Source organism: Watersipora subatra, chromosome 2 (assembly GCF_963576615.1).
Source record: "Watersipora subatra chromosome 2, tzWatSuba1.1, whole genome shotgun sequence".
NCBI classification, from domain to species: domain Eukaryota; kingdom Metazoa; phylum Bryozoa; class Gymnolaemata; order Cheilostomatida; family Watersiporidae; genus Watersipora; species Watersipora subatra.
The window spans coordinates 69706604-69733508 of record NC_088709.1 but is presented as its reverse complement, the minus strand read 5'-3'; the positions used below and the strand labels follow the sequence as shown (position 1 = coordinate 69733508).

At 35.6% G+C, this 26905-nt stretch overlaps 1 protein-coding gene across 2 annotated transcripts in view; it reads right to left on the bottom strand.

Annotated features, from left to right (window-relative positions):
* LOC137388735 (zinc finger protein 271-like) overlaps nucleotides 1-26905 on the bottom strand; it is a 95611-nt gene that overhangs the window by 17797 nt on the left and 50909 nt on the right. For both annotated transcript variants that reach the window (XM_068075190.1, XM_068075191.1), the window contains 4 exons: nucleotides 21941-22114; nucleotides 20974-21094; nucleotides 17552-17650; nucleotides 3255-3387 (listed from right to left, as the gene is read on the bottom strand). In XM_068075190.1, coding sequence (XP_067931291.1) covers nucleotides 3255-3387; nucleotides 17552-17650; nucleotides 20974-21094; nucleotides 21941-22114 — 527 coding nt within the window. The remainder of the gene's footprint in view (nucleotides 1-3254; nucleotides 3388-17551; nucleotides 17651-20973; nucleotides 21095-21940; nucleotides 22115-26905) is intronic.

The following is a 26905-nucleotide window of genomic DNA, read 5'->3' as shown; positions in this document are numbered from 1 at the left end:
TTACGTAAAGCCGACAGATAGAGTTGTGAAGAAGACCTCATTTTATGGTCTATATATACAGCTGTCCAATAATTTTAAAGAATATATAACATTATAACGATATAATACAATATAAAATAATATATTATAATATAACATTTAATGATACTTTTATCAACACTTGCCACAACTTTTTTAATTAAATCTAAAATATCAAAGTAAAGCCCCAAATCTCACTTTCTACAAATCAATCTACATTTTCAGTTTTAATCTACATTTTCAGTTTGACTTTTTGACCTCTAATTGCTAATTACAAGCAGCTGTGTAAAATAAAAACTCTTTATTATTTCATTATTATAAAATTCTATTATCTTTGGGTTTTAAACCTATTTTAAACTTATCAACTCTATTATACTTTGGGTTTCATAAACCAGGTCAGGTGTCGCAAAGCTTGATGGAAAAACGCCTTGAAGAACCAAATGACGCCTAGTCTCAGGTCAAAACTTTAAAAAATGGCCCTATAATATCCTCAACAAGAGATATCTGTTTTGATTTTGGTCTCTACACCATCTCTGGCAAACAGGTTCAAAGCTATAGCGGCTAGATGTACTCGCCACTGGGTAGCAGATTGAAAAGGGCAGCAAAGTAACATTTTCATTTTTTCCCATTCTGTATGAAACCTTTTTTAATAGCTATAAACTATAAAAGTTATATAAGTTATATACATAGCTTAAAAGCCGTAAACCAGCAGTGTGACACTGAATTCACACGGACATATTTTAAAACTGAAGTTTATTTGACTGCCACTATTATTATAGTAGAAGAGTTGAAAACTTGAAACTAATAGGAGTTCCAAGTTAAACGGGGTGTTGATACTTTGACGTATGTGGAAAACGGTTTACATTTACGATGGTATATGAATGACTAGCTGTAGGCTAAAAGTTGTGCTTACTGCGCATGCGGCTAAAAGTTGAACATTATTTGTGCGAAATGCAATGCATAAAAGTTTTGCTCTGCTAAAAAAATTGTTTAGATGCTTATGTTGATTAGTTTGGCAATGCAGAAAAAGAGTTGAGGTCAGAAGACATTTTGGAAGGTAATGAACAACCAAGAGATGTTCGTTCCATCGAAAGCAACAATCAGGACGCAACTGGCCGATGCAAATATTTTTATTTCAAAAATGTTACTTTTTGTTTTTGCATGTAATATAATTTTTGTTTTTTATGTCACTCGTTCTTGAAGATATATTTGTAGCAGTAGATAGATTATTATTATATATAACTTATAAATTTACAGATTTGTAGCATATTATTTGATAGCATCCTCACGAGTTATCTTAACAATGCTTACTATGATTTGGCGCTCATAACTCATCTTCTATTGCACATAAAAAGCCAGTTTTGGCTGCAAACTTTAGAAAAAAGATCGACGAGTACAATAGGTTTTTATGCAACATTGTTAAATACAATTATAAAATAGAACGTGCCTTCAAATTTGGTGTGAAATAATAAATCAAAAGCTCAAACAAATTGAACAGCAAGGGACAGGCTATACTGTCATAGCAGGTTAATTGCAAGAAATAGATATCAACTGGTGGAAATATTTCTCGGTTTTCCAATGCACATTGATTTGGAGAATTATGACAAGTTGGAGTTAGGTTAGCAGATTTATTGCATCCAAAAGGCTTATTGTCGCTCCGAATGGAAAGGAAAAAATATAGGCAACATTTGCTTCGCCCATAAAAGGGTTAAACTTATCTTCGCTAAATTCTGACAGTTATTTGAAGAGTACAACGGCTGCCTCTATTTCATCACCACCTGTATTTAACTGCCACTATGGAAGAATGGTTGAAAAAAGAGCAACCAGACGACCAAATAGAAATTTTACGGTATTCTATGCTGACTGAAACTTTCACATTATCAGAAGCTGAGGTAGTCTGATCATTGACCGAACCCAACCATTGCCCGGGCATAACGCAGTTTATGCTATGAAAAGTAAATCTTTACTGTAATAGTAGCCATGTCCATCCAAAGCCATTATGAGATGTTGAGAAAAAAACACTTCACACTGAATTTGAACTTCAAGACTCTGCTTAGCAACCAAACACACTACCAACTTCACCAAAGAACCTCCTTGCCACATTTTGGAATAATTGTGCATTTACTTATTACACCTGAGGACCTCGCATGACCCAAGGTACTACCAGCCTAGCAACAATTATACATGACCGAGTACTCGTCTAAAATTCGTCGCCTTAAAGGAAGGAAAGTTAGACGAAGATTAGAGTTTGTCTCCTGGTTAAGCCTTATCTGTCTGTCTATCTGTACACATTATTTTAATCAAAGCAACTTTACGGACAAATTATAAAATTTGAGAGCCGTTTAGCAAAAAATAAGCCGAACACAAAAAATTACCAGGATCAAGTGGGTAAGATATTTGTTTGAAAGCTTCAATAGGTACCTGAGTTTTCAATAAAAACAGGCACCACTAATACCTTCCTCTACCCTATTCTAACCACAGGCGATTACGTCAACCTTGACAGATTACTTCACAAAACACTAAATGGTCGCTTCAGCCTATTTGCCCATCTGGCCAAGTGTTCCTCTGGCTTTACAGAGTATTTCAAATATTTTGATGTTGTTAAGAACAGAACTTGATTCAGAGGCAACTAATGACTATCGCAGTTTCACCAGGTGTTACCACCTCCTATCTTCAAAATTCGGACTAGCGCTGAGCGTGGGCTGAATCAAAAATTAGCTGGTTGCGTTACAAATTCGCTAGCAGCGCTAGCAGTGCCCTCGCTGCCATTTCTATCATCGTTTATAATGAGACTACGACATAATGGACTAGTAGTGACGGGTTCAACATAACCGTTGGAGTATACCATAGAGTATACTCTATGGCAAGTTCATTCAGCCTTGCATAATTCCTTAGTGAACCTTCCATGAACTAGTGGTGACGGGTTTAACGTCAGGAGGTAGGAGAAGGCGACAAAAATATAAAAATTTGGCTACAAGCAAAAGGAGTAGGAAAAAGACAGACCAAATGACAGCGCTAGTGATTGGTGTTTAATATGAAGCCCCCAAACCTCAACCGCTTAGGAACATACGCATTTAGTAGTTCTCTGGCTACTAAAAACTGCTTGTTACAAAGGAGTAGAATATAAAAACAGCATATAATAAAGTAAACTACAGAGAAAAAAATGACTAGAAAAAATTCCATGTTGGGTGGTAGGGAGACCTACTGAAAGAAACTATAGATGGCACTGACTATACCTGAAGACAAGATGTATTTTGTGGGCGGAGGAGATGTGATCTCGCCAGGACTCTAAATCACAGTGCTGGTCAGTACAGAGCCAACAAGGGTAGTCTAGAGCTACGGTCTCTTCTGGACTCCCATTAGAATCCGCTGCAACATACACTATCAGCTGTACCTCCCTACCTAGCAGGGATAACAACAACCAACTGCTAAAGTATATTCCTAGAGTAGCTCTACCATTTTGCAAGATCTAAAGGGGCATTTAAACCCGGGCGATTTATTGGAGTTGTGTTTTTACTGAGAGTGTTGGAGTTGGAATAGTGTTCTAGTCTAGGTACGATTTGACTTCAAAGCTAACCAAATCAAACTTGGACTATACAAAATGGGTCACACTTTAGCCAATGAAATACATCATCAACCAATAATCATTCAATTTTGATCGCTTATTACCTAAACACAAAAGAAAGTTACTCCGTTACAATATGTCATGTACATGTAATAATTATAGTAATTACTAATTAGTAATAATAGCTCGCGAAAATTATCTGGAGGTGTGTGGTTCTAGATGTCTAACCGACTTGTGGGACAAAGCCGTTTTCACAATAGCTTTTCATTGCGCATCAAACACTTTGTCGGAATGGAAGCGACTGCGATAAAATGTCCTCATGTAAACACACCTTGATCCTCAGCTCAAAATTTTATTATTGTATTATTTTTAACCAGTAATGCAATACCAATATATTGTAACCAGAATATATAAATTAACGCTAGATATTGTATAATGATGACATCAATAATAATAGTAATAGTAATAATATTAATAATAATATTAATAATAGCAACAACAATAACAATGAGATAAGCAAAAACCTTCAAGGAAGGCTAGACAACGTGTCAAAATATACACACGGAATAAAAATGGTTCTATCACGAAGTAAAATATTAAGGTGGAATATTAAGGTGGAATATTAAGGTGGAATATAGTCAATTTGCTTGAATTATTAAAGAATGGATATAAGCTGCCCACTCAGACATTGCATCTAACACCATCACTTTCATATTAGATTTTTCATAGAGAAACTTGGATCTTACTGTTACTTGAATATGCTGAAAAGAAAGTTTTGGATAAGCATTAGGTTTGACAGAGTTGAGTAGCCTTGAAGTGCAAAAATAAAACGGATTAATCTTAACACTTTAAAGAAGTTAACGTGCTTGTCTATTGTTATTAGATTGATTTTAATAAAGAGAAACTATGTACGCAGTAATTAACATTAAACGCATGTAATACAGATTCAAAAGTTTTGATTACAACATATCACTTGGATCTGATAGGCCTTGAATATTTTTGTATTTAAAAAAATTAGCTGCACATTTATATTGAAAGAGAAACTTTATGTTATGCGTTTATCATTGCCGCTACGCGGTGCAGATTGTGTTGAAGCTCTGAAACCAAATGTAAATAGTATTTTATGTGATGCCTAGAGTTTCACGCTAAACCAGTAGAGCTAACAAACACAAAACCGCATATTCATCATTTCTAGAAATTTATCTTAATAAATTACCTGTCAAACAAAAAGAAAAGTCGTGAACAAATAGCCAGAATGTAATCGTTGTTCAAGGTCTATGTGAAGGAGGTATTCCTGACTTCTTAGAGACACTTGTGAGCTTATCAAGATGTTAAGTAACAAACCATAAAAGAAAATCATATACTTCCATAAAATGATGGTAAAAATGAAATAAATCATAATAAAACACACGGTATAAGGGATCAAAGAAGATCAGACAGTGCGAGTCAATGAGTACACATGTCTGTGCAAGCTAGACATTGTACTCACAAGATTTGTCTAGAATTATATATCTGATATATTGGACGACCATTCTAAAATTAATGTATTGTGACCTCATCGTCACCAGCATTAAACATAATCATTTTTAAATCAATGGGTAAAGTATGTTATATTACGTTTTCAAAGATTAGCCCTTTACACATACATATGTACGCTTATTAGTTTTTCCTAGTTAAATAGCTCTAGAGAGGATTAAATACGACATTCTATATCCATTCTATATCCATAGATATATATATCTATATATCTATATCTATATGTATTCTATTGCAAATGAAGGTTTGCCCACAAAAAGAGTGCCAATGAAGAAAATGCAGACAATTTCTCAGTTAAAAGCAAGAGAACTGAGTATAAGAGAGACAAGACATAAGCAGCACATTAACGAAGCCAAAGATGTGACGTTCTCTTTTACAGAGTAAAGGCACACAAATATAGTGACAAGTCATTTGGTTTACTTTGAAAAACATAAAAATATTTAAAAAATTACAATTTATTAAAAAGCAATAGCGTTGAAAGAGAGGATAACTGCACATGATGCAGTCTGGAATGTATGGAATTACACTGCTCCTCATTTATTGGTTTGTATTGCTTTTAATTTATCAAATTAGTCCACAAAAGTGTTTTTAATCACCACTTTATAAATAATTTTTTCCTTCTACTTGTTGAAAGGTCGGTTATGTACGAAGGCAATATTGTAGTTACGTGACTAGTAATACAAGTGTAACGGTAAAACTCTTAAAACCGTTCCGTTAAAAAAATACAAAACATGGGCGAGTTGAAAATCAAAACCAAATTTGATTGAGTGTTCAACAACTCAAGTCAGAGCAGAGTTAGTTCAGAGTATTGGATTGGAAGAAGCTCTTATTTTTGGTGTTATTGCATTGATTATGAATTTGGGATACAAAAAGTTTTGGTTAGGCCGATTAGCTATTAAACAATTTTGTGTTCATAGGTAGGCACATCACCACTATGAACACACATCATCAGTCTGTAAGGAATGAACCATAGACTTGACTTATATAAAACTCTTGGGGTGTGACAGTTTTCTGAAATTTGCCAGAATAGAGTGCTACACACATTTAAAAGAAAAAGCAGTAGGCGCTGTTGTTTTTAGGTCATGAAACAGTTTTGACAGCGACAGCATATTTTTCTTTTGAAATCCCTGAGGCCTGATTTTCCGGGTTAAAAAAAAGTAAAAACGATGATAAAGCGTAGTTGCAATTGAGAACAAATCCAAACGTGTCAATCACCAGTACCTGAAGTTTATGATGAAAGCAGCTATGGGTCATTCATGGGTCATTCAGGCATTTTGCTTAAAATTTAATAGTGGTCTACATTTCCTAATTTTTCTCTAATTAGTGGCATGGTCAAAACTCTGAGAGGGCTCTTCACTTTGTAGCAATAAGGGTTTCAGAATATGCTAATATTTCAATATAAGTATAAGTATACCCTAAAAGTAATATTTTGATGTATTTGTGTTTTATAAACAAAGTGTCATACTGAAAACAAAAACGTCGCACAATGACTAAAAAAATGATAGCCATTTCCTATTATCCAAATGAGCTAGCCAATGAGATGCTGAATTCGATCGTCTTCTTGTAGCGACCGTATAACTAATATTCAGCGTGTGCCAGAACGTCGGACGACATTACGGATAAGATCTGCTTTTTTTGCTTTCAAGGCGGGTTATGTTTTACAAGTTTGCGGTTTCTACTGTTTGGAACATTTTCAGGGCCAATCATGACAGTTGTTGCGGCGAGGTAAGATTTTGTTAATGCATTAATTTCTGTTTTGGTTTTTCGGCGTTGTGACGAATATGTTTTATTTGACTATGCAAAGAACACTAATCTATCAATGTCAAAGCTGGTAGCTTAGTGTGTTTAGCATTATTTGCAAAAAATAATAACTTATGGTGTGTTTCTTAATATGATTTTGGATGTTTGCAGTGTCGACTAAACCGCACTGAGCTACATGTCATTAGAGGTAGCTCATAAGATTGGTTCTTCTTAGATATATAGAAATAATAAATTCAAACAGTATCAATAGACTGGTGATTCAGGAATAGCTAAAAGTATGGTAGCACAGGTTCTAACCAGCGATAGCTTACATTTCAGGGGCGGCAACGCAGACTGATGTTTTAGCTTATCAATATGTGACTAAAGGCACTATGGCTGTATAGCCACAAATGAGCGTGTGCACCAGAGTGTTTTCTTTACATGTAGGTGAAATTATTTACTTGTGGGATATTAGTCAGAGAAATTAGTAGTATTTCCAGCTAGCACTTTTTCTATTTTTATCAGTTACAAAAGACAACTACATGTATTGCAATGGAGATCATAGTACAGTGGACCCACGTCATGCAACATTAATGGAGATCATAGTACAGTGGACCCACGTCATGCAACATTAATGGAGATCATAGTACAGTGGACCCCCGTCATGCAACATTAATGGAGATTATAGTACAGTGGACCCCCGTCATATAACATTAATTTGTTCCAGTGTTGGCATGGTAAGGCAAAAATGTCATATAGAGGGGTATAGAAACCCATAGTAATTATCCAATGCAAACACACCCTGATTACAAAACATTAAAATTTTATATACGTAGTGCACTTATTAACAGTTAGTAACAAAATAATATGTTAACCTTAATAGATAAGAGTTACCTACAGTAACTTTATTGTATTTAGTGGTTAGCATCTGCTTATGATTATGGTTATGATTCTTACGTACTTCTTACTTTCACGTTGTTATCTATCTTAAGACCCATGGCTAACAGAATTAAAGTTATATATATATGTAGTTATATATTTATATACATATAATGAATTAAAGTTTATAGTAAATATTATATTAAATCCTAAAATGCTCAATAACCTTTTATTTTTGCTTCATGTTGAACTGAGAAAGAGAGCGAGCATCAGCGGTTTAGCAATAAGCGGTTTAGCAAAACACGTGAATAGCATATCGTCATCTTCATTATTCCGATGTATTCAGCACTCCGTCAAAAAATTTGAACTTCGACAGACGTTTTGGTTGATGTTGTATAAGGAAAAAATTCTGTAATGAAGCGACAAAAACATCGTGTTCTACATCGAAAGGTGAAAAACCCGTACAACGGGGACGTCGTAACCCGCAGGTGCACTGTATTGCTACTTTCTTTCCAAAACATTCAAATCACATTTATTGGTAACAGAAGAAGTCAATGAGATGCGACCAAATGTAAAAGAGATCTGAACAAGACTGATATGTTGGAACTAGAGTTTACGTCTTTAGAAACACGTGCCGGCAGCATAATCACGGCAGCCCAGCTTCAACTTATGTAGTCATCTCTTAATAAAAAGAAAGCTTTTAGTGCTGATTACCGAATACTGTAGCTTCATGCTATTCCTTTTCCAGAACAAGAGCGTCTTTGTTTGCAGTGTTCCAGAAACTGACAGGAGTTGTTTTAGTCAACTTGTAACTTTTTTGTATAACCAGGAGTGAATTAACGATAACCCACCACTGATAATCTATTACTGATAACCTATTACTGATAATCTATTACTGATAATCGATTACTGATAACCTATTACTGATAACCTATTACTGATAACCTATTACTGATAACCTATTACTGATAACCTATTACTGATAACCTATTACTGATAATCGATTACTGATAACCTATTACTGATAACCTAATACTGATAACCTAGTACTGATAACCTATTACTGATAACCTAATACTGATAACCTATTACTGATAACCTATTACTGATAACCTAAGACTGATAATCTATTACTGATAATCTATCACTGATAACCTATTACTGATAACCTATTACTGATAACCTATTACTGATAATCGATTACTGATAACCTATTACTGATAACCTAATACTGATAACCTATTACTGATAACCTATTACTGATAACCTAATACTGATAACCTATTACTGATAACCTATTACTGATAACCTAATACTGATAACCTATTACTGATAACATAATACTGATAATCTATTACTGATAATCTATTACTGATAACCTATTACTGATAACCTATTACTGATAACCTATTACTGATAACCTATTACTGATAACCTATTACTGATAATCGATTACTGATAACCTATTACTGATAACCTAATACTGATAACCTATTACTGATAACCTATTACTGATAACCTATCACTTATAACCTATCACTGACAACCTATTACTGATAATCAATTACTGATAACCTATTACTGATAATCAATTACTGATAACCTATTACTGATAACATATTACTGATTACCGAATGCTTCCTTATTACACACGAACCCGTTGGGGCTAAAAGTGTTTTGCTGGATTCGCTTGCAAGCCATCTATAGAATAATAACCAAATCATTCAAATCACAAAATTCTGTCGGTTGAGATCACTCCAAGTTCATAGACACGTGTAAGACCAAACAAATTCTTACCTCGTATATCATTCTACTTTAATTGTTTAACATTTTTCACACATTTTTTTACGCGTTGGAATCCGAAGGAACCACAACTCTCATCTCGGCATAGGGTAACTTAGGTTATCATTTAACCAATCCACACCTTCAGTTTGGAATAAAGTACATGTAGTATTTTTCTATCTGTCGTCAACTTTAAAATAAAACCATTTCAACAAGAAAAGCCTGACAGCGATTGAACTTGTAGTGTCATTTCAGACAGGTCCACAGATCGATAGCCATAGCGTCTAGCAGCAAGGCACTCGAGTCCCGCGTGGCCCATAACATCGCCTACGGTATATCACGTTTTATTTCTCTACTGGTCATTTTTAGCAGAGATTATAAAGCAACAGGAGTACTATTAGCTGCAGGGGTCTAACATACCTATATATATATAGCCTTGAGCAGACATTGAGGCTCTTTGGTGCAATAGTCCATCATAATAGCCCACTTTCATTAGACTGAGAGCAATAACAATTTGACTTGAAGCTGGGCACCGCTTGCACTCCTGTTTCAGTACACTTTTACAAAAGCCTTTTTTTAAAAACTACTGCTGCCAATGATCTAGTGGAAATGTTTAAGGGTTTGGTCTATAATTGCATTTTAAGAACTGATGTGTTTAAACTGACAGACTCTGCGATGGAGTAGCAAAAGGAAATCTGACTAGAAATATTGAAAAAACAAGAGAATGACTCTATCTACTACAGATAGCAGCTGTTCATGCTGAATGCTGCTTAAATGCAGAACTAACTGGGTGCTTAAGGCTGGTTCACACTATATCGCCGTATTTCGGCGTTGATGCCACAATACTTAGGTGATCGTCAATGATAACGATGTTCACACTATCACAAACCTATCTGCTTGCATCAGGAAATACTCCGTGACGTAGTGTTTTCATTTATTTAAATTTTTGCGAAGAAACCTCTTTCTTTTCGCGGGCTGAAATCAAAAACTAGTCCCGCAGCGACTACCATAAACGAATATGAATAAATCACTCTATCCGCGATCGGGAATTATCATCGTCGAAATGGTTCACATTTGAAAGACGTTCGTCGATGCTTGCCGAGATATCGGGAAAGTTTGACAGCTGCAAACTTTCCTGACGTGTCCGCTATGCTTCGTCGATGCCATCAATTCACGTTTCACATAATCAGCGATGAACGCCGAAAGGGAAACGCTGACAGACAGCGATATTGTGTGAACCGGCCTTTAGTAATGCGTGTTTATTTAATAAGTACGTTTGTAAAAGAGAAAGTTTGGTAAGAACAAAATGTATTAAGTTGTCTAAGAGATCTATGAAAATAGGAAACACTTCTGTGGAAACATATGTAGTGTATATAATGTACCAGTAAGTGTTTATTGAGTGCAGAACTATACATGCCTAGTTAAACAGTTTACATTTTACTTTAAAATTTAAGTGGTGAAAGTTACTATTAAAAGAAATGTGTTAAGTCACAGACGTTAATAGCAACTAGCGCAGGAAAAGCTTTGTCAGTGATTGGTAGGCTAATGAGAGAATTACATCAATATTTCAAAGGCAGCATGAGTCGTCACTCATAAATAGAAAAAAATTGTAATAATTCATGATAACAGGTGATAAATTTAATATTGAACAGCAACAAATAATGTTAGTATTGATAACTTTGCTACAACCACTCTCGTCTGTGCCAGTCCAGGATTATTCGCCTAGATAAAAACAATGTAAACATCGATATTGCTGGTAAGTCTATGAATATCGTGTATAGTGAAAGTCACTTCGGCTTTTGTTCGTGTTTATATATTGTAAACTTTTGATGCCTTGCGTACATAAGATTATAGTCGAGTGTTTGTTGCTGCAGTCTCCACAGCGATCGTCTTTACTTCCTTTGCTCTCTGTCATTCTATTACATCATGAAGTAATGTGCAATTTATTGTTTACTTTGTCTGACTCAGAGGCACCTTTGATGTGGATGACTTATGCGGGTGATTAGGTATCAAACAACTGTACTTTCAGAAAAAGTCAACATCAAGAGTCCAAAATCATTCACGGAAAACTTTTTTAATGGTTTTCTAAAAAATTTAGAGTCCTTAAACATTTCACTATGGTAAAACTAGTAAATGATTGTCATACAAGGCAGGTGGGAATGTTTGACATGGTAAACCCTTACTAAACTGCTGCAAACATTAAAATAGCATCAAACCTGTCTCTGTCGCCTCAGTTATACTATAAGCGCTAATCTGAATAGATTTTTGAATATACCGAACACAGAAAATATGTTCACATATAGATAAAAGCACCAGTATTTCACCTATTTGAATTTTTCTATATGTCTACCACAAACTCTAAAAATTGTTGAATGAAAAATGAGTCGTCGTCACGACCTTGACTCATGCGATGACGTTTGAGACAAGCGTGCTAGCATAGGTCGAGTCTAGATTGTGCTATCACGGAGAAGTCATGAAAAAACTGGGCGATGGTATCATATCGTAAGCATGAAATATATTTAACAGGTCTTCAGTGTTAGCCATGCATATTGCTGGCGGGCAAACTAGTTTTAGAAAAGTTTTCCTCCGTATCTTCGAAAATTGAAAGCTTAACAAGACTACTTTACTAATAGGGTTTTTGCTACATAAACCGCAGTTGAATGGAATTAATATCTAAACTTTTTTGAACAATTTTGAATGATGAAAATAAACTACACATTTTTCACTGAAGTTGACATAAATGCAGGAAAATAAAAATCCAAACAAGCTAAGTTCATCTGTAAAGCATTCTACTGCAGGGTAACCATGACTCGATGCATTAAAACTATAGCTATGATCTCACATCATACCAGCAACGACCGACAGAAGTTAGATCAGCACAGTTATATTAATACAATTGAAAGATCAATTTGGGCGTGTAAGTATTGCTCATGGAGGTGAGTCAGTTATGAGCAACTGACTTAATTTTGTCAAAAAGGAGCCATAATATCACTAAAAATAATATGACTGACTCATTATAGCCACGACACTAGACTGAGTCGTTCATTGCTGCTACTGACACCCCATCTGCATGATCACTGCCCTTAGCATTTCAACTAACAGTAATCCCTACACGCTGCCATTATCTTACTTGAATAGAGACTTGTCCTTGACCTATGCTTGATTAATCTATACAAAGACCAATTCCTGAGCATTTGTCAGCCTTTTATGCCGTTATCAGACAAAATTAAGTACTCAAATATTTGAATAAAAATAATATAATCATTACTGTCTCATCCTAGCTTAGTTATCAAACATTAATAACGATTTTTTCGAGTATATATGTATAAATATATCTTTATATACTTATATATATAAGTAAATAAAGAATTTTTTGTAATATATAAAATTGTTTTTTATGGAACAGAATGCAAAATGTAACCCAGTGTCTCAGTCTTCACTCAAAAGGATTCTTATATTTTGAGTACAAATTTCTATAGTCTTGAAGTCAACAAATCAACTTCATATAGTTGCTCATGAACTGAGTTGATTGTAAATATACTTGAGTTGCATGTGATGATGCACTGAAGGCTGAACTATATGCTATATATGAACCTGTTCGCATGGTTATTGGCTGTCTAAAAATCAAGCCTACTTTATTTAAAATAATATTGTTTACAAGCCTAGCCAACAGCACCTTATATAAGGCATGAACTCTTGTAAATAATTTTCCACTTTGACTACATCTGGGTTGACCGCAAAGACCCGTATTTTGCCCTAGTTACGTCGGAGTCAGTCATAAATCACACAGCGGTTAGCAAAGCCTGAACTGGCCTTGAGTTTTTGACAAGTTTGGTATTGCTAAAAATATTAAAACATATAATTCTACTAGCTATCTATTTTACATAATATTTTTAATATATTTCAGCCTCATATAGCCGTTAGAGTTCTTGCCTATGGTTGAAACAACGTGCAACATGGTTCGTGGTTGTACTAAAGCGTTCTACAGTTAACCAAAGTTTTAAATAGCCGTAGAGAAATGACCCGTGTTTTATATCACCTGTTGCACTATTTCAATACTATTTGAATCAGGATTATATTCAGCACAGAGCCAGAAGATAAATTCGTCAATCGCTATCAGAATACGCATTGTGAGCCCTGGCAAAAGCTGCCATGAGTTACAAAAATATAGCTGACATCTGAGTGGCGGACAAACCAAACAGGTGACCTGCCAGCATTTATGCTTGGCCCTCCTAGATGTTGACCTTGAATGCGACACCATTGGCCCACACATGAAGAATAGCTCCCAATACAAACACGGGCCTCTCCTGGTGACGCGAGACTCTGGGCAACCTCTGCCAACGAGTTTGCCAAATTTTCCCTTTTTTTTACCCGCGCCATATTTGTTGCTGTATTACCATGAAGCAATGTATTACGGTATTGAAAAAGTGAGGCTACATCCATTACATAAAAGTTTGATTAATAGATGGTTTAATATTGGTCAAAAGCAAAAAACAATTTTACAAAAAATCTAATTAGTTTCGGTTAATGTAACGAGAACCTTTTGATTAGGCAGTAGGTGGTAAGATTGAAGAAAATGAAGGCAAACATGACATGCGCCAAGGAGCATATATTCCCCTTAAGGAGATATGTCGTAACTATCTAACTATTGGAAAGGAAATTCTTTAAGATTAGGTAGCCTGTGGTTATGCAAGCTTTGAGAAAACATGAGCTAGATCTCTACAGCGGCAGCGAGAGACCTTTAATCTTGACGAAAGTTTTAATAACGAACTCTTTATAATGACGACTGGTTTCTATTGTGATATAGAAGCATTGGCTCCATACCAATCTGTTGCCAACCATGTGAACACTGACATCCCGTACACATCTGAGTGGAATGTGACTGATCAGCTAGTGACTCTGACAACTATGTGCAACAATGTAGAAAAATAAACTCGCGATGCGTCAAAAAAGAGGGAATTGAATCATATCAAGGTATTAAAGAAGAAAGACTTCATTTGGTAAAAACAAATGAAAAAATTTGGTAAAAATTCAACAGGTAAAAACCAAAAATAATTTGAAAACCATAGCAAGTTAGTTCCTTTTAAAGTTTCAATTTCTACCAGATCTCCTACTATGGCCCAGTTTTGAAGTTATCGTTATCTTGAAAGAGCAGCATTTGCAATGCTATTGGCTAGCGTGTTCATGAAGGTTTTAACATCCAGAAAATCTCAAAAGGGAGTTGTCTGCACCATAGAAGCACTTCATTTGCTATCATAGTCTCTGAAGGTTGTATGAGTGTCATCTGCTGACTCTATCAAAGAACAAGTCAGCTAAAGACTGTGTTCTAAAAGTCCTCCTATTAATCAGTCTTTTGTCTTACAAAGTATTAGGTAATCGCTGTTACTATACGTAGGGTTCCTTCGCATTTAATCATCTGAATCGGCCAATTTATTTGAAGAGATTTTATATTTAAATAAATAGAATAATTAACTCATGGAAAATGGGAGACAAGGTAAGAGTTAACACTTGATGTCTACATTGGTTAAACTTGCAATCAGCATCAGTTCAATTCTTAGCTATTCTTGATTATTTCTTATAATAATATTTTGCATAAAAACGACCAAAGCCATGGTTGTTATTTCAGGATATTAAAGGTGTTTTATATAAATGCTCTGGTCGGCGATGTAATGCCTCACTCGAGTAGCTGTCCAACTGCATATCAATAATGATTTAAACCAGTGCTGGTAGAAAAAATCTTGGCTAGCTTTGCTTATGAGCTAGCAGGCGGGTTTGAACAGCCTTATCAGTTTAACTGCTTGCAGCAAACCAAAACATACACCAGTTCATATAAATAAAGTATTGTCAAGGTGGCCATTGAAGCAGTCACTATCTCCTGTATAGTGCGCTGTACAGGAATACTATACAGCGCACTATTCTGTGTACTATACTACACTAATACAGCGTACTGTACTGTGTACTATACTATACTAACACAGCGTACTGTACTGTGTACTATACTATACTAATACAGCGTACTGTACTGTGTACTATACTATACTAACACAGCTTACTGTACTGTGTACTATACTATACTAATACAGCGTACTGTACTGTGTACTATACTATACTAACACAGCTTACTGTACTGTGTACTATACTATACTAATACAGCGTACTGCACTGTGTACTATACTAATACAGCGTACTGTACTGTGTACTATACTATACTAATACAGCGTACTGCACTGTGTACTATACTAATACAGCGTACTGTACTGTGTACTATACTATACTAATACAGCGTACTGCACTGTGTACTATACTATACTAATACAGCGTACTGTACTGTGTACTATACTAATACAGCGTACTGTACTGTGTACTATACTAATACAGCGTACTGTACTGTGTACTATACTAATACAGCGTACTGTACTGTGTACTATACTAATACAGCGTACTGTACTGTGTACTATACTAATACAGCGTACTGTACTGTGTACTATGTGGTAAATAATTCTACAGGTTAAAGACTTGTTAATGAATATTCTTAACTTGCATGAAAAATTTCCATCATGATTTTGTTTAACAAAAAAAGAAATTAACCCAAATACGTATGAAACAACTATATTATATAACACCATATTTTTTTTTAAATAAAAGGCTAAAGATTTAGCATTACAGAAGTTATATAATATTTGGCGCTTTTTGAAACCTTTGCTCTAGGATCATCAACCAACTATAAGTAAGCATTTAAACAAACATAAACATGCTTGTTTTTGATACTGAAGCCATGTGCGGTAGGTTGCGGTCTTTTTTCCCCAATGGAAAATATCAGCATGTGATGACCTTCATTAACTGGGTGACTTGGCAACAGTTAACAGCTATAGTTGGGATAAAAAACTTAGCTCAGGTTTTTCTCTAGAGGTTGGCTGGTACATGTTGATAGCTGGAATAGCTATAATGATGGTTAAGCAGCTAACTAAATCCGATCATTTTAAAAGATAAAATTATGTTTCAAAATCCAAATACGCAAAATATTTAATATACGGTATATCATCTATACAGTATATTTAATATACAAAATAGTGAATATACAGTATGTTAAGTACACAGTATATCGAATATGCAGTATATTAAATGTACAGCATATCAAATATAAAATATATTTGATACAAAATAGATAAAATTAAACTATAAAAGAACGAGAGACGACAGTTTTAGTGAAAATCACCTGGCTCGAAAAACAATATTTTACCATCGTATTGGTCCGCCTCGCCGATAGAACGAAACTGCCATCTTTGATAATATAATATGTATGTTTTTAACAAAAAAGTCATGCTGCATGACAGACTTCTGTCAGTAATCATGATGCGTGTACAGAAAAAGGATTGACAGACGATAGTGGCTGTGTCAAATGGATTACCGAATTGTGGGCTTGTGTGAAGATGCCACGAAAAGACGTTTAATTTGAAAAACCTGCTATTTCAGAAGAGAATCCTAGAGATGACAATTTTAATGGTAAAGAATGGAACTTTGTGTTTGATCCATCTCATGTTGAGTAGGATTACTAGTATTTTACTATTTTATAAATAAGTCACTATATGTCATATAATGTAATTTTGATTTGTGATGGTTTCTTGAAGTTTACTAAAATTTATATCATGAAAAACGTGACCAGCGTATAAGTCGAAGATGGATTTTTAAGCTTGAAATTTGGTGTCAAATTTTCGACCTAATTGCTGGAATTTACAGTATATTAAGCGCTTACTCAACTCATATTACTAAATACGCTTCACAGAATGAGACCTAGTACAAGAAGAAGATAGCATTCGTAATGAGATATCCTGCGTTGTAGCCCGATGAGCTCAATCGATTGAGACATAAGGCAAGGCAGCGTTGATGTCATTCTGACAATCAAAAGATGGTGAGAGTTATAAAAAATCTGCTTTATACAACTGGCCCCAAGGGTTTCAACTACTAATACCCTTACAGACCGGTGAGTAAGGCAATGACTCTATAAGTAGCACTCAGTTCTAACAAACATACCAGAGGAGACAGAGATCAATGGACTCCGCTCAAGCTTTTTAGTGTTTAAACTGAGGTCCATGACATGGTCACTGTTGTTGTTGTTGTTTGACTGAGGTTCTACAAAAGATAGGGCACCAGAGCTAGAGGTAATAAAAGTCAGAGTACTTCTCTCACGTATTATGTAACTGTATACCAAGCGCTGTCATTTCTTTCCAAATTTCATTTTAGTAGCATCCTAGTTTGACTTCCATTCAATATCTTGGCCTATTCACTTTCCACATATCCGTTTCCTAAGCAATCAATCTCAAGTGGTGTAACGCTACAATAGTAATTGTCTGAAAATGAGCTGTTTCCATCATGAGTACAGCACATCATGAGGCATTAGGCTAGACGTTCAATTGTCTCAACTGTTTCTGTAGTAGTACGAGAGACATGCTTTGCGCGACATTGAAGAGTTACGAAATTGAAAAACACAACTCTGCGCAAATGGTAAATTTTTTTTTTCTCTCTGATGAGTTGGTAAAATTTAAACATTTGATTTGAGGTGGTTTTATTGATAACCACTAAAATTATTATCAACAATAATAATTATTGTTAACAAAGTACCCATACCTCCCACTCTCCACTCTGCCAGGCAGAGTTTCAACAAACTTTCTCCGTTGACGACACATTAAAATAACATTTTCAGTGGATCCAATTTTAGCTTATAGTTAGCCACCAGCTAAATCTTTGCACAAGGTTTAGAGATCAAATCGTATCTTCTCATATTTTAAAACAATAACACAACCATTTTGGGTTTGGTTCATCTCTAACTACTCGCACAGATGAGCTGCAAATGTTCCGGTTTTGTTTGATGAATTTGCAGTGAAGTCAGAGATTATGCTACGAAAACACAAATAAAAAACAGTAAACTAAACTCTTGTACCATTTCTAATAAAATCAGGAGAATCCCTATTGTAGAACAGCTGCTTCTGAGCTTATATTTTTACAGAAAAGCAGTACCTCGTTTATAATTATACATTTGAACATTTTCTAAATATCATAAGAATAAGTTGTGTTAATTAGAAGTTAAGGGTTGTTTTAGGTGTCTTTGCTGATAAAGTCTACATTTCAAAAGAGCAGAAATATTGTCTAGCTTAAGTGACACAAAGTTGGATAACTATCGAGCCAGCTGAAATGATAAAAAAAGGTTGGAACAACACTATCTCATATCATAGCCAAATAGTACAGAGCATGCGTACTTTCATTTAAAAAGAAAGACTTATTACTTTCACAATGCGCAAAGCGTTTTTCCCGACACTTACAGACACTCTATTAACAGTTGCTAGTGATCTTGTTGGTTTACTGATAGTATATCAAGTAGTAGTGCCCTAGCAGTCCTAAAAGATCGTCATGCGGAGTACGTATTTGCACAATAATTCCAGCAAGAAGGCTGTGTGGAGCACAAGGTAGTGTGCCCGGCTGCTTAGTCGGTTGTCTGAGTTCAAATCTCGTGTGATGCAATTCTTTTTCCCCGAGCATCCACCTGTGGCTTCTGATGAAAGAACGGGGCAGACACGGCTGCTAGTCTCATTATAGTAAGGATTATACATTTTTAAAGCCTTAGCTAGACAAGTGTTTGTAAGAGGGCTGTCAGAATACTAACAACCTTGCAATCTATGTGACTAAAATTGGGGAATAGCCAAAACACTATCGTTAGTGTAAACTACCTTTATTAGGATTAGGACACACATTTAGGATGCACTGCAAAAATCAAAAGACGAAACGAGCGGATGGACAATAAAGGATTAAGCCGCTTTATAAAAAAAGGTTTAATCTTTCTTGTCAACAGATCAACCTAACAGATCAACCTTTGATAATCCGACTCAGCCAGGGCACAACATTCCATTAGTCATGTCTTGGGTTGTAACCAATTAATGCCAAACCCAACCGAGATCACCCCTTCTAGAGATCTCATAATACATATTCAAAATTCCTCCATAAATTGTTTACGTTTATGCTCAAAGCAGTGTGGCCGCAAAGAGTGCTTGTCGTGTGACATCGGGCCTATGAGGGGGCAGACATGAACTAGGGGCCTTGCGCAAGGGGATTTGGCAGTAATAGGTAGGAATCAAACGGTTCTTCCAGATCCGGGTTGAGCTGTCTATGGGTGTTAGGTATGTGACAAGAGCTAACTTACTGACTCATGACAGCTTGTTTTTTGGCCCTGAGAGAGGCCAAAGGACCCTAAGCTTGGGTGTCAACTAAACGAATCGCTCGCTGCGTATATGATGCGATAAGTCGAGGAGGAGGGGAGCGGTGACACTTCCACATGCCATCAGGATATTTCTCAAGCCGTAAAAGAACAAGGCTTCAGTTGGAGGTTGGAGTAAGGCTATGACTGACTCTCAGAAGTCAATTCAAGGTTTACATGAAGAACTTGGCAAATTGAACTTTTGTGAGCAAATATTTTGAAGAACTTACTGAACCTGTTAGTCTCAGGTTCACCTAGCCTGCTGTAACCTGTAGTTTGTTCTCTTTTGGCATCGTCCAATAGAATGTAATGTATAGAATAACCAACAGTAATAAAAAGTTAAAAAGTCGCATTCTGAAATTTTCACTAAATTTTTTGTTATAGGAAAAGCTGTGTCTGTCCATCTGTCTGAAGACACAGTTGCAGGTTGGGAAAAGATTGTACTGTATAGGATTTGAACCAACACATTCAGTATACTAGTCCAACAGCCTAACAACTACTCCAATCAAACGCATTATAAACTTGTGCGTTGTTATTACACCTATTAATCTCTCACGGCACAACAGAATGCCAACATACTAACAGCCTATAAAATTGCATCGATTAAATTAGGCTCCAGTCTTTAGAAATGATGAGAAAAGACTATTTGGAAATTAAAAAGATTTCACAAGTAACGTCTCTGTGACAAATCTTGTTGACATTTCTAAAAAGTTTTGTTTTTTACTGAAATCAATAAACAGACTTTAATACTTATGTAATGCGGTTTGTATATTTCAAATCTCCCAAATTTTTAAAAATAGAGCGTTGGTTTTTTATTGGCAAAGATCCCTTGAAAATTAACCAGTAAACGGTAAGCGTGAAAGCACCTTTTTGCAATCAAGAAAAGTCGCTATAGACTGCAGGAAAATGAGGAGACTATAGAGCAGACGGTACTCTAGGGAAACTTATAAATTAATTCGTGTCTGATCAAAGTCATGACTGTCTGGGGGAGCTGGTAGGGTAGGACTGACCGGGTCCCTTGCACTCATTACCCTGCTAAGGAGTTGTTTATTAGCTAAGTTAAAAGTGAGAAAGGAAATAGGATTTGTCTTTGACTACTCGCTTTCAACCTCCTGCATATTCTAGCATTTGCCTAAGGTCTAGTTCTTGTGTGAAACTAATGCGGCACTAGTCGCAACCCTAGAGATGTTAGAGTGTATATTCATACCTTCTGAGGCTATGTCCTTGTTTATCGGCTTTGTCAAATTTCTATTTTCGTCCATTTTGCTTGGACCCTCTGAGTGTGGAGACCCATTCACCATCTCGGGCTCTGCCTTCTCACTCCAAACCTGACAGCAGATAGATTTAATAGCTCCATAACTTTTTATAAAAAACTTTTGAGCGTGTAGACTTTTTGATAGGGAAGAGCCGTACTGTTTAGTATTTTTTAGTCTGGATTCAATAATTTCCCTTGAATTATGTACATTTAGCCTGTGATTCTCACATCATGGCCACATTCTAGCCAAAGTTCTTTTTTTCAGCTGAAAAAGTCTTTTAAACCCTTTCTCCAACTTTATGGGTCTACATTTCCGTAGTTCATGCAGCTGGAGAAGCCTTCTCAACAAGCTAGTCTTTGTTAAATTTAATGGTCAAAAATGCTTTTTTGCACAAAAAAATTCGCTTTTTTCTCACTTTAGTAGTAATAACTTTAGACCTAATACCAAACAGTATCCTTTTTTATAGCAATAGTTTATCAACTCCGAGGTGTGCCGCTTCCTTTTAATCCTTTCCACCTGAAGTAACACTTGTTATTATTATAAATTATTTTCGCTTTCCCAGACTTATTAAAAAAAAGAGTCAAGTTTTAACAGAGCCGTGAATTTTTCAATAGCATAAGTACTTGCGTAAAAAGGCCTTTTTGACAGATCTAATTTTAGTTGACACCTCGTGTAAGTATAGAAAGCAGATATACATACTATGCAAACACGCATCTATAATTAAGGATGACAGTGCGTGATGGTAATGATATGGCCACCCCGCCTTTGGCCACTTCAGTCCTTCCAGGTACAAAAGCTCCACTCTGCATAATTTACCCTGCATATCTAAAGAGGGAAATCGATCTGCCCATTTCAAACAAAAATTAAAAACATGCATGCTCGGAAGTGCTGATGAATAGGCAGGCGGGTCATTTGTACCTTATGTAGGTCAAGGTGCTGCTCAAGCTCTTGCTGACTAGCTGATGGTAGCATACAGATGAAGCACCGGAGTCCGCTGCTCTGGTCTTCTTCCAGCGATTCCAGAACATCTGACTCAGATACGTGGCTACCAACTGCCACATGGAAATCTTGAAAGTGACAAACTAACTCATCCTGTAAACACGAAGGACATTTTTGACAGAGCTAAGATTTGAGATACACATAGATAAGTATGAAGGATTTGAGATACACCTATGAAGGATTTGAGATAGACATAGATATGTATGAAGGATTTGAGATAGACATGGATATGTATGAAGGATTTGAGATAGACATAGATATGTATGAAGGATTTGAGATAGACATTGATAAGTATGAAGGATTTGAGATACACACAGATATGTATGAAGGAGGCCAGCGATTCATTAAAGATAAACTTACACAAAACTTCAGTAGATTTTATCAGAAAGTTTGGGTATTTTTCTATCATTTGCAATTGTTTTTGATGTTTGAGATGATCTGAGTGCCAGGATGTTTTAAGACTAAATCGACAATATTTGATTGCAGTTAAAACGGTCAGATCAAACAAAAGTGCGATTATAATGTTTATAGTTGCAAAGAGATTGACAGAATAGAGACTCATAACGCTGCAACCGGACCACAAGTGCCGATATCAACTATAGCAACAATAGCAATTAGTGACATCATTGTGCACATAGTTTTCTTGTAAGTGTTTTGTTTTCTATTCTTGTGTTCTGATCAAGTTATGTCGATTTCAACTGTAAAACATCTTGACAGTCAGATCACCTCAAACATCAAAAACAATCGAAAGTAATAGAACAATACTGATACTTTCTGATAAAATCTACTAAATTAGGTCAATTTAGGATTAATAGGTCAATAGGACACTGTGGCTACCCAGTTAAGGGTACAACAGATATTTAGGATTGTCACTGTGGCTACCCAGTTAAGGGTACAACAGATATTTAGGATTGTCACTGTGGCTACCCAGTTAAGGGTACAACAGATATTTAGGATTGTCACTGTGGCTACCCAGTTAAGGGTACAACAGATATTTAGGATTGTCACTGTGGCTACCCAGTTAAGGGTACAACAGATATTTAGGATTGTCACTGTGGCTACCCAGTTAAGGGTACAACAGATATTTAGGATTGTCACTGTGGCTACCCAGTTAAGGGTACAACGGATAGGCGATAGCTAGGAGAGGAGAGCTGAGAACTTTGAAAAGAAAAGTACAACTAGCAGACAGTTATCCTAAGGCAAGACTAATATATTGCTTATTTCCCATAAATACAATTGGGTAAAGTAGTTTGGTTATTCACATAACTTATAACCCTGGGCATATACCTAATCATCATATAACTTATAACCCTGGGCATATACCTAATCATCACATAACTTATAACCCAGGGCATATACCTAATCATCACATAACTTATAACCCTGGGCATATACCTAATCATCATATAACTTATAACCCTGGGCATATACCTAATCATCACATAACTTATAACCCTGGGCATATACCTAATCATCATATAACTTATAACCCTGGGCATATACCTAATCATCATATAACTTATAACCCTGGGCATATACCTAATCATCATATAACTTATAACCCTGGGCATATACCTAATCATCACATAACTTATAACCCTGGGCATATACCTAATCATCATATAACTTATAACCCTGGGCATATACCTAATCATCATATAACTTATAACCCTGGGCATATACCTAATCATCACATAACTTATAACCCTGGGCATATACCTAATCATCACATAACTTATAACCCTGGGCATATACCTAATCATCATATAACTTATAACCCTGGGCATATACCTAATCATCATATAACTTATAACCCTGGGCATATACCTAATCATCATATAACTTATAACCCTGGGCATATACCTAATCATCATATAACTTATAACCCTGGGCATATACCTAATCATCATATAACTTATAACCCTGGGCATATACCTAATCATCATATAACTTATAACCCTGGGCATATACCTAATCATCATATAACTTATAACCCTGGGCATATACCTAATCATCATATAACTTATAACCCTGGGCATATACCTAATCATCATATAACTTATAACCCTGGGCATATACCTAATCATCATATAACTTATAACCCTGGGCATATACCTAATCATCATATAAAACTTGGTCATACATCTCTAAGAAATCTAACCTATTGAAAGATTTGAACGCACCGCCATCATTGAACTTTACAAGTATGGCCATGCCAGTTTATGGCTAACGCAAGCTCTGCAGAGTGAGACTCCATTACACTGTAGTGATCTGAGTATCTCACGTATCCTCAAGCTTGAACAGATAAAATATTTTCGAGCGGGGACATTCAAATTGATGAAAAACAACAAAAACTTTTTTTCTTCGCATGTAGTTTTTTTTAACAAGCGTTTGAATGTTTTTCTCCTTGACAGCCAGATACTTCACTCGCTACTCTAACCAAGCTCATACATTGTACAGTAGACCCGCCTATAATCTAAAACACAATTTACGTAAGTCCACCAAACTTAAAGAATTTATGTAAAGTTTTTGCTTCCTATTATGTAAGACAATCCATACCATGTAAAATGTCAAGTCAGTGCAAGTTCGCGAATTCAATTTGAATAACGAGAGACCCATGGTTCGCCTTTATAATACCGCTTTCTCGCTTGCCATATTTGAAAGAAAATGACATGTAAGCAATCTATTATATACTTTTTAATTTCACAGATATACAATTTTTTTTCTTCCTTCTTTGCAGCATAGCCCTTGCTGTGAAAAAATTGATTTAAATTAGCATTGAAGGTGTGCACTCCCTAACTTAAGGTAAAACTACCGTAGTCATGGACCCTAAACCAAGTAACAGTAATAAAAAAAAGGAAAAGTTGTTGATACAAACCAAAAATACCACAGCTACCGTACATCACATTTATTAATGTCATTACCGTCATTTTAAGAAACTAAGTCATTTTTGAAGAGCCAAAGAAGTGAGTTTGAGATCCTGGAACAGATGGGGATATTTAAATATATCCTACTGTTTATTTAACGTAAAATCCCTCAAACATAAACGTTCTCGGAACAGATTTTTTACGTTATAAGAGCGCCTACCGTGCTTCATACGACATAGAGAAATTTATCAGAAAAGATCCAACAAACAAAAGTTATTTAATTTATCACTATTTGTACCAGCAAATACAGGCCTACCCATTTCTAATGCAAGATGGCCAATGACTAACAATATATAAAGTAAGGTGTCATTGAATAAGGAAATTTGTCAAAATGTTTATAACATTTTGTTAGGAAGCCTTTAATAGGTTGAATAGCAAAAAGGCATGGATTTAACAGAGTAAATATGATACAAAACTCCTGTGAAAGGAGATATGACAGAAGATTCTTATAAAAGCAGCATTTGTCTTTTTCTGATTTGATTTTGAACTTGACTGTGCTTTGTCTGTCTTAGCATTCCTTTTAACTGATTCTACTACAGATGTTTACAGGGCTTTCAACTACAGATGTTTACTACTGCCTACATAGACAGCCTATACGGCCTTGTGGTCTAAGACGGCTGACCTGCAGGCTGACCTGCAAACAACAGGTCGCTGTTCAAATCCCACACAAGGCCACTGGTGGTGACAGGAATGATGTCCAACTATATACATGCTCTCTACAACTGGATATGTCTCAAGTCATCTAGGTTTCCTTACTACTAAACTCAGACATGTGCAGCCAAGATCACAGTGCTATTGTGCAACAATACTCTTAAAAGACATGATCGTCGAGGGCTTGCTCATGTACATTGGAAGAATTAGAATTGAAAATTTGGGTAAAATTTTTTAATTTAAAAAATGGAAAATCTAAATATTTTTGTTTAGCTGGAACATCTAAATATGGAAAACTATTAAAAATAAATTTGAAGATTTAAAAATTTCGATTATATTTTGATGTCTTAAAATGTAGAAATAGCAGTCTTACTGTGTTACCATGGTTACGACTGTGTAGAGCACTAAAACTAACATATTTTGCATTAAGCAATTGAGGAACCCTTGCATCCTGAAATTCTAAGGTGCATGCATACCAATTTCCTAAAAGGTTATTGCAAAGTACTGTTATTACAGTTTGTATTATTACCAATTCGATGGATTATTCTTATCATTTTTGTAAACTTAGTAGCTACTGTCAGCAGCACAAGTTTCATTGATGTTACCAAAAACCAAAATGTTAGATAAAAAAGACCAAAGGAGGATACATGACCTCTCAGTGAACTCCCATATCAGACAGTAGCAAAATGGTTCGTTCTTCAAACAGCCAGTCCGCTTTCTGCTTCATAGTGATAATTTACGTAAAATAATTGTGTGAAATTTATGAGAGGAAATTGAATATAAGACAGGAATAGTCGAACAAAACTAGAGATCTACCAGGTGCAGAAAAAGGAGCTCTCATTATCTAATGTTATGTAATGCTATATAAAGACAGATAAAGATCTATCCATATCAGGTGATGTGAGTACGGCAAAATTTGTTAAAATAATAGGTTTTAGGGCATATTTTGGTGATGAATAGCGGTTTTTATAACTGTCAGAACCTACTGTCTAACACCAATTTACATATCTAAGGAGATGATTGCACTGGTCTAGTACCACCACAAATAGCCATCTCATTCTTGGGCTATCCAAACTAATTATTTTGGCATTTTTCGGCAAAGTTTTTTGCCTAATTAAGTCCATTAACTAGAAGGACCCCAGTTGAGCCGAAATCTCTGAACAGATGTTTCCTTGGCTACGACGCAGCTGTTGGCATTCCTGGACATTGTATGTCTAAGGTGGTCAGTTGGAAGTTCCTTGCATTTCAGATTAAACTCGCCAGCCATATATCACCTCCACTACATATTCTGTAATTATCTTTGGTA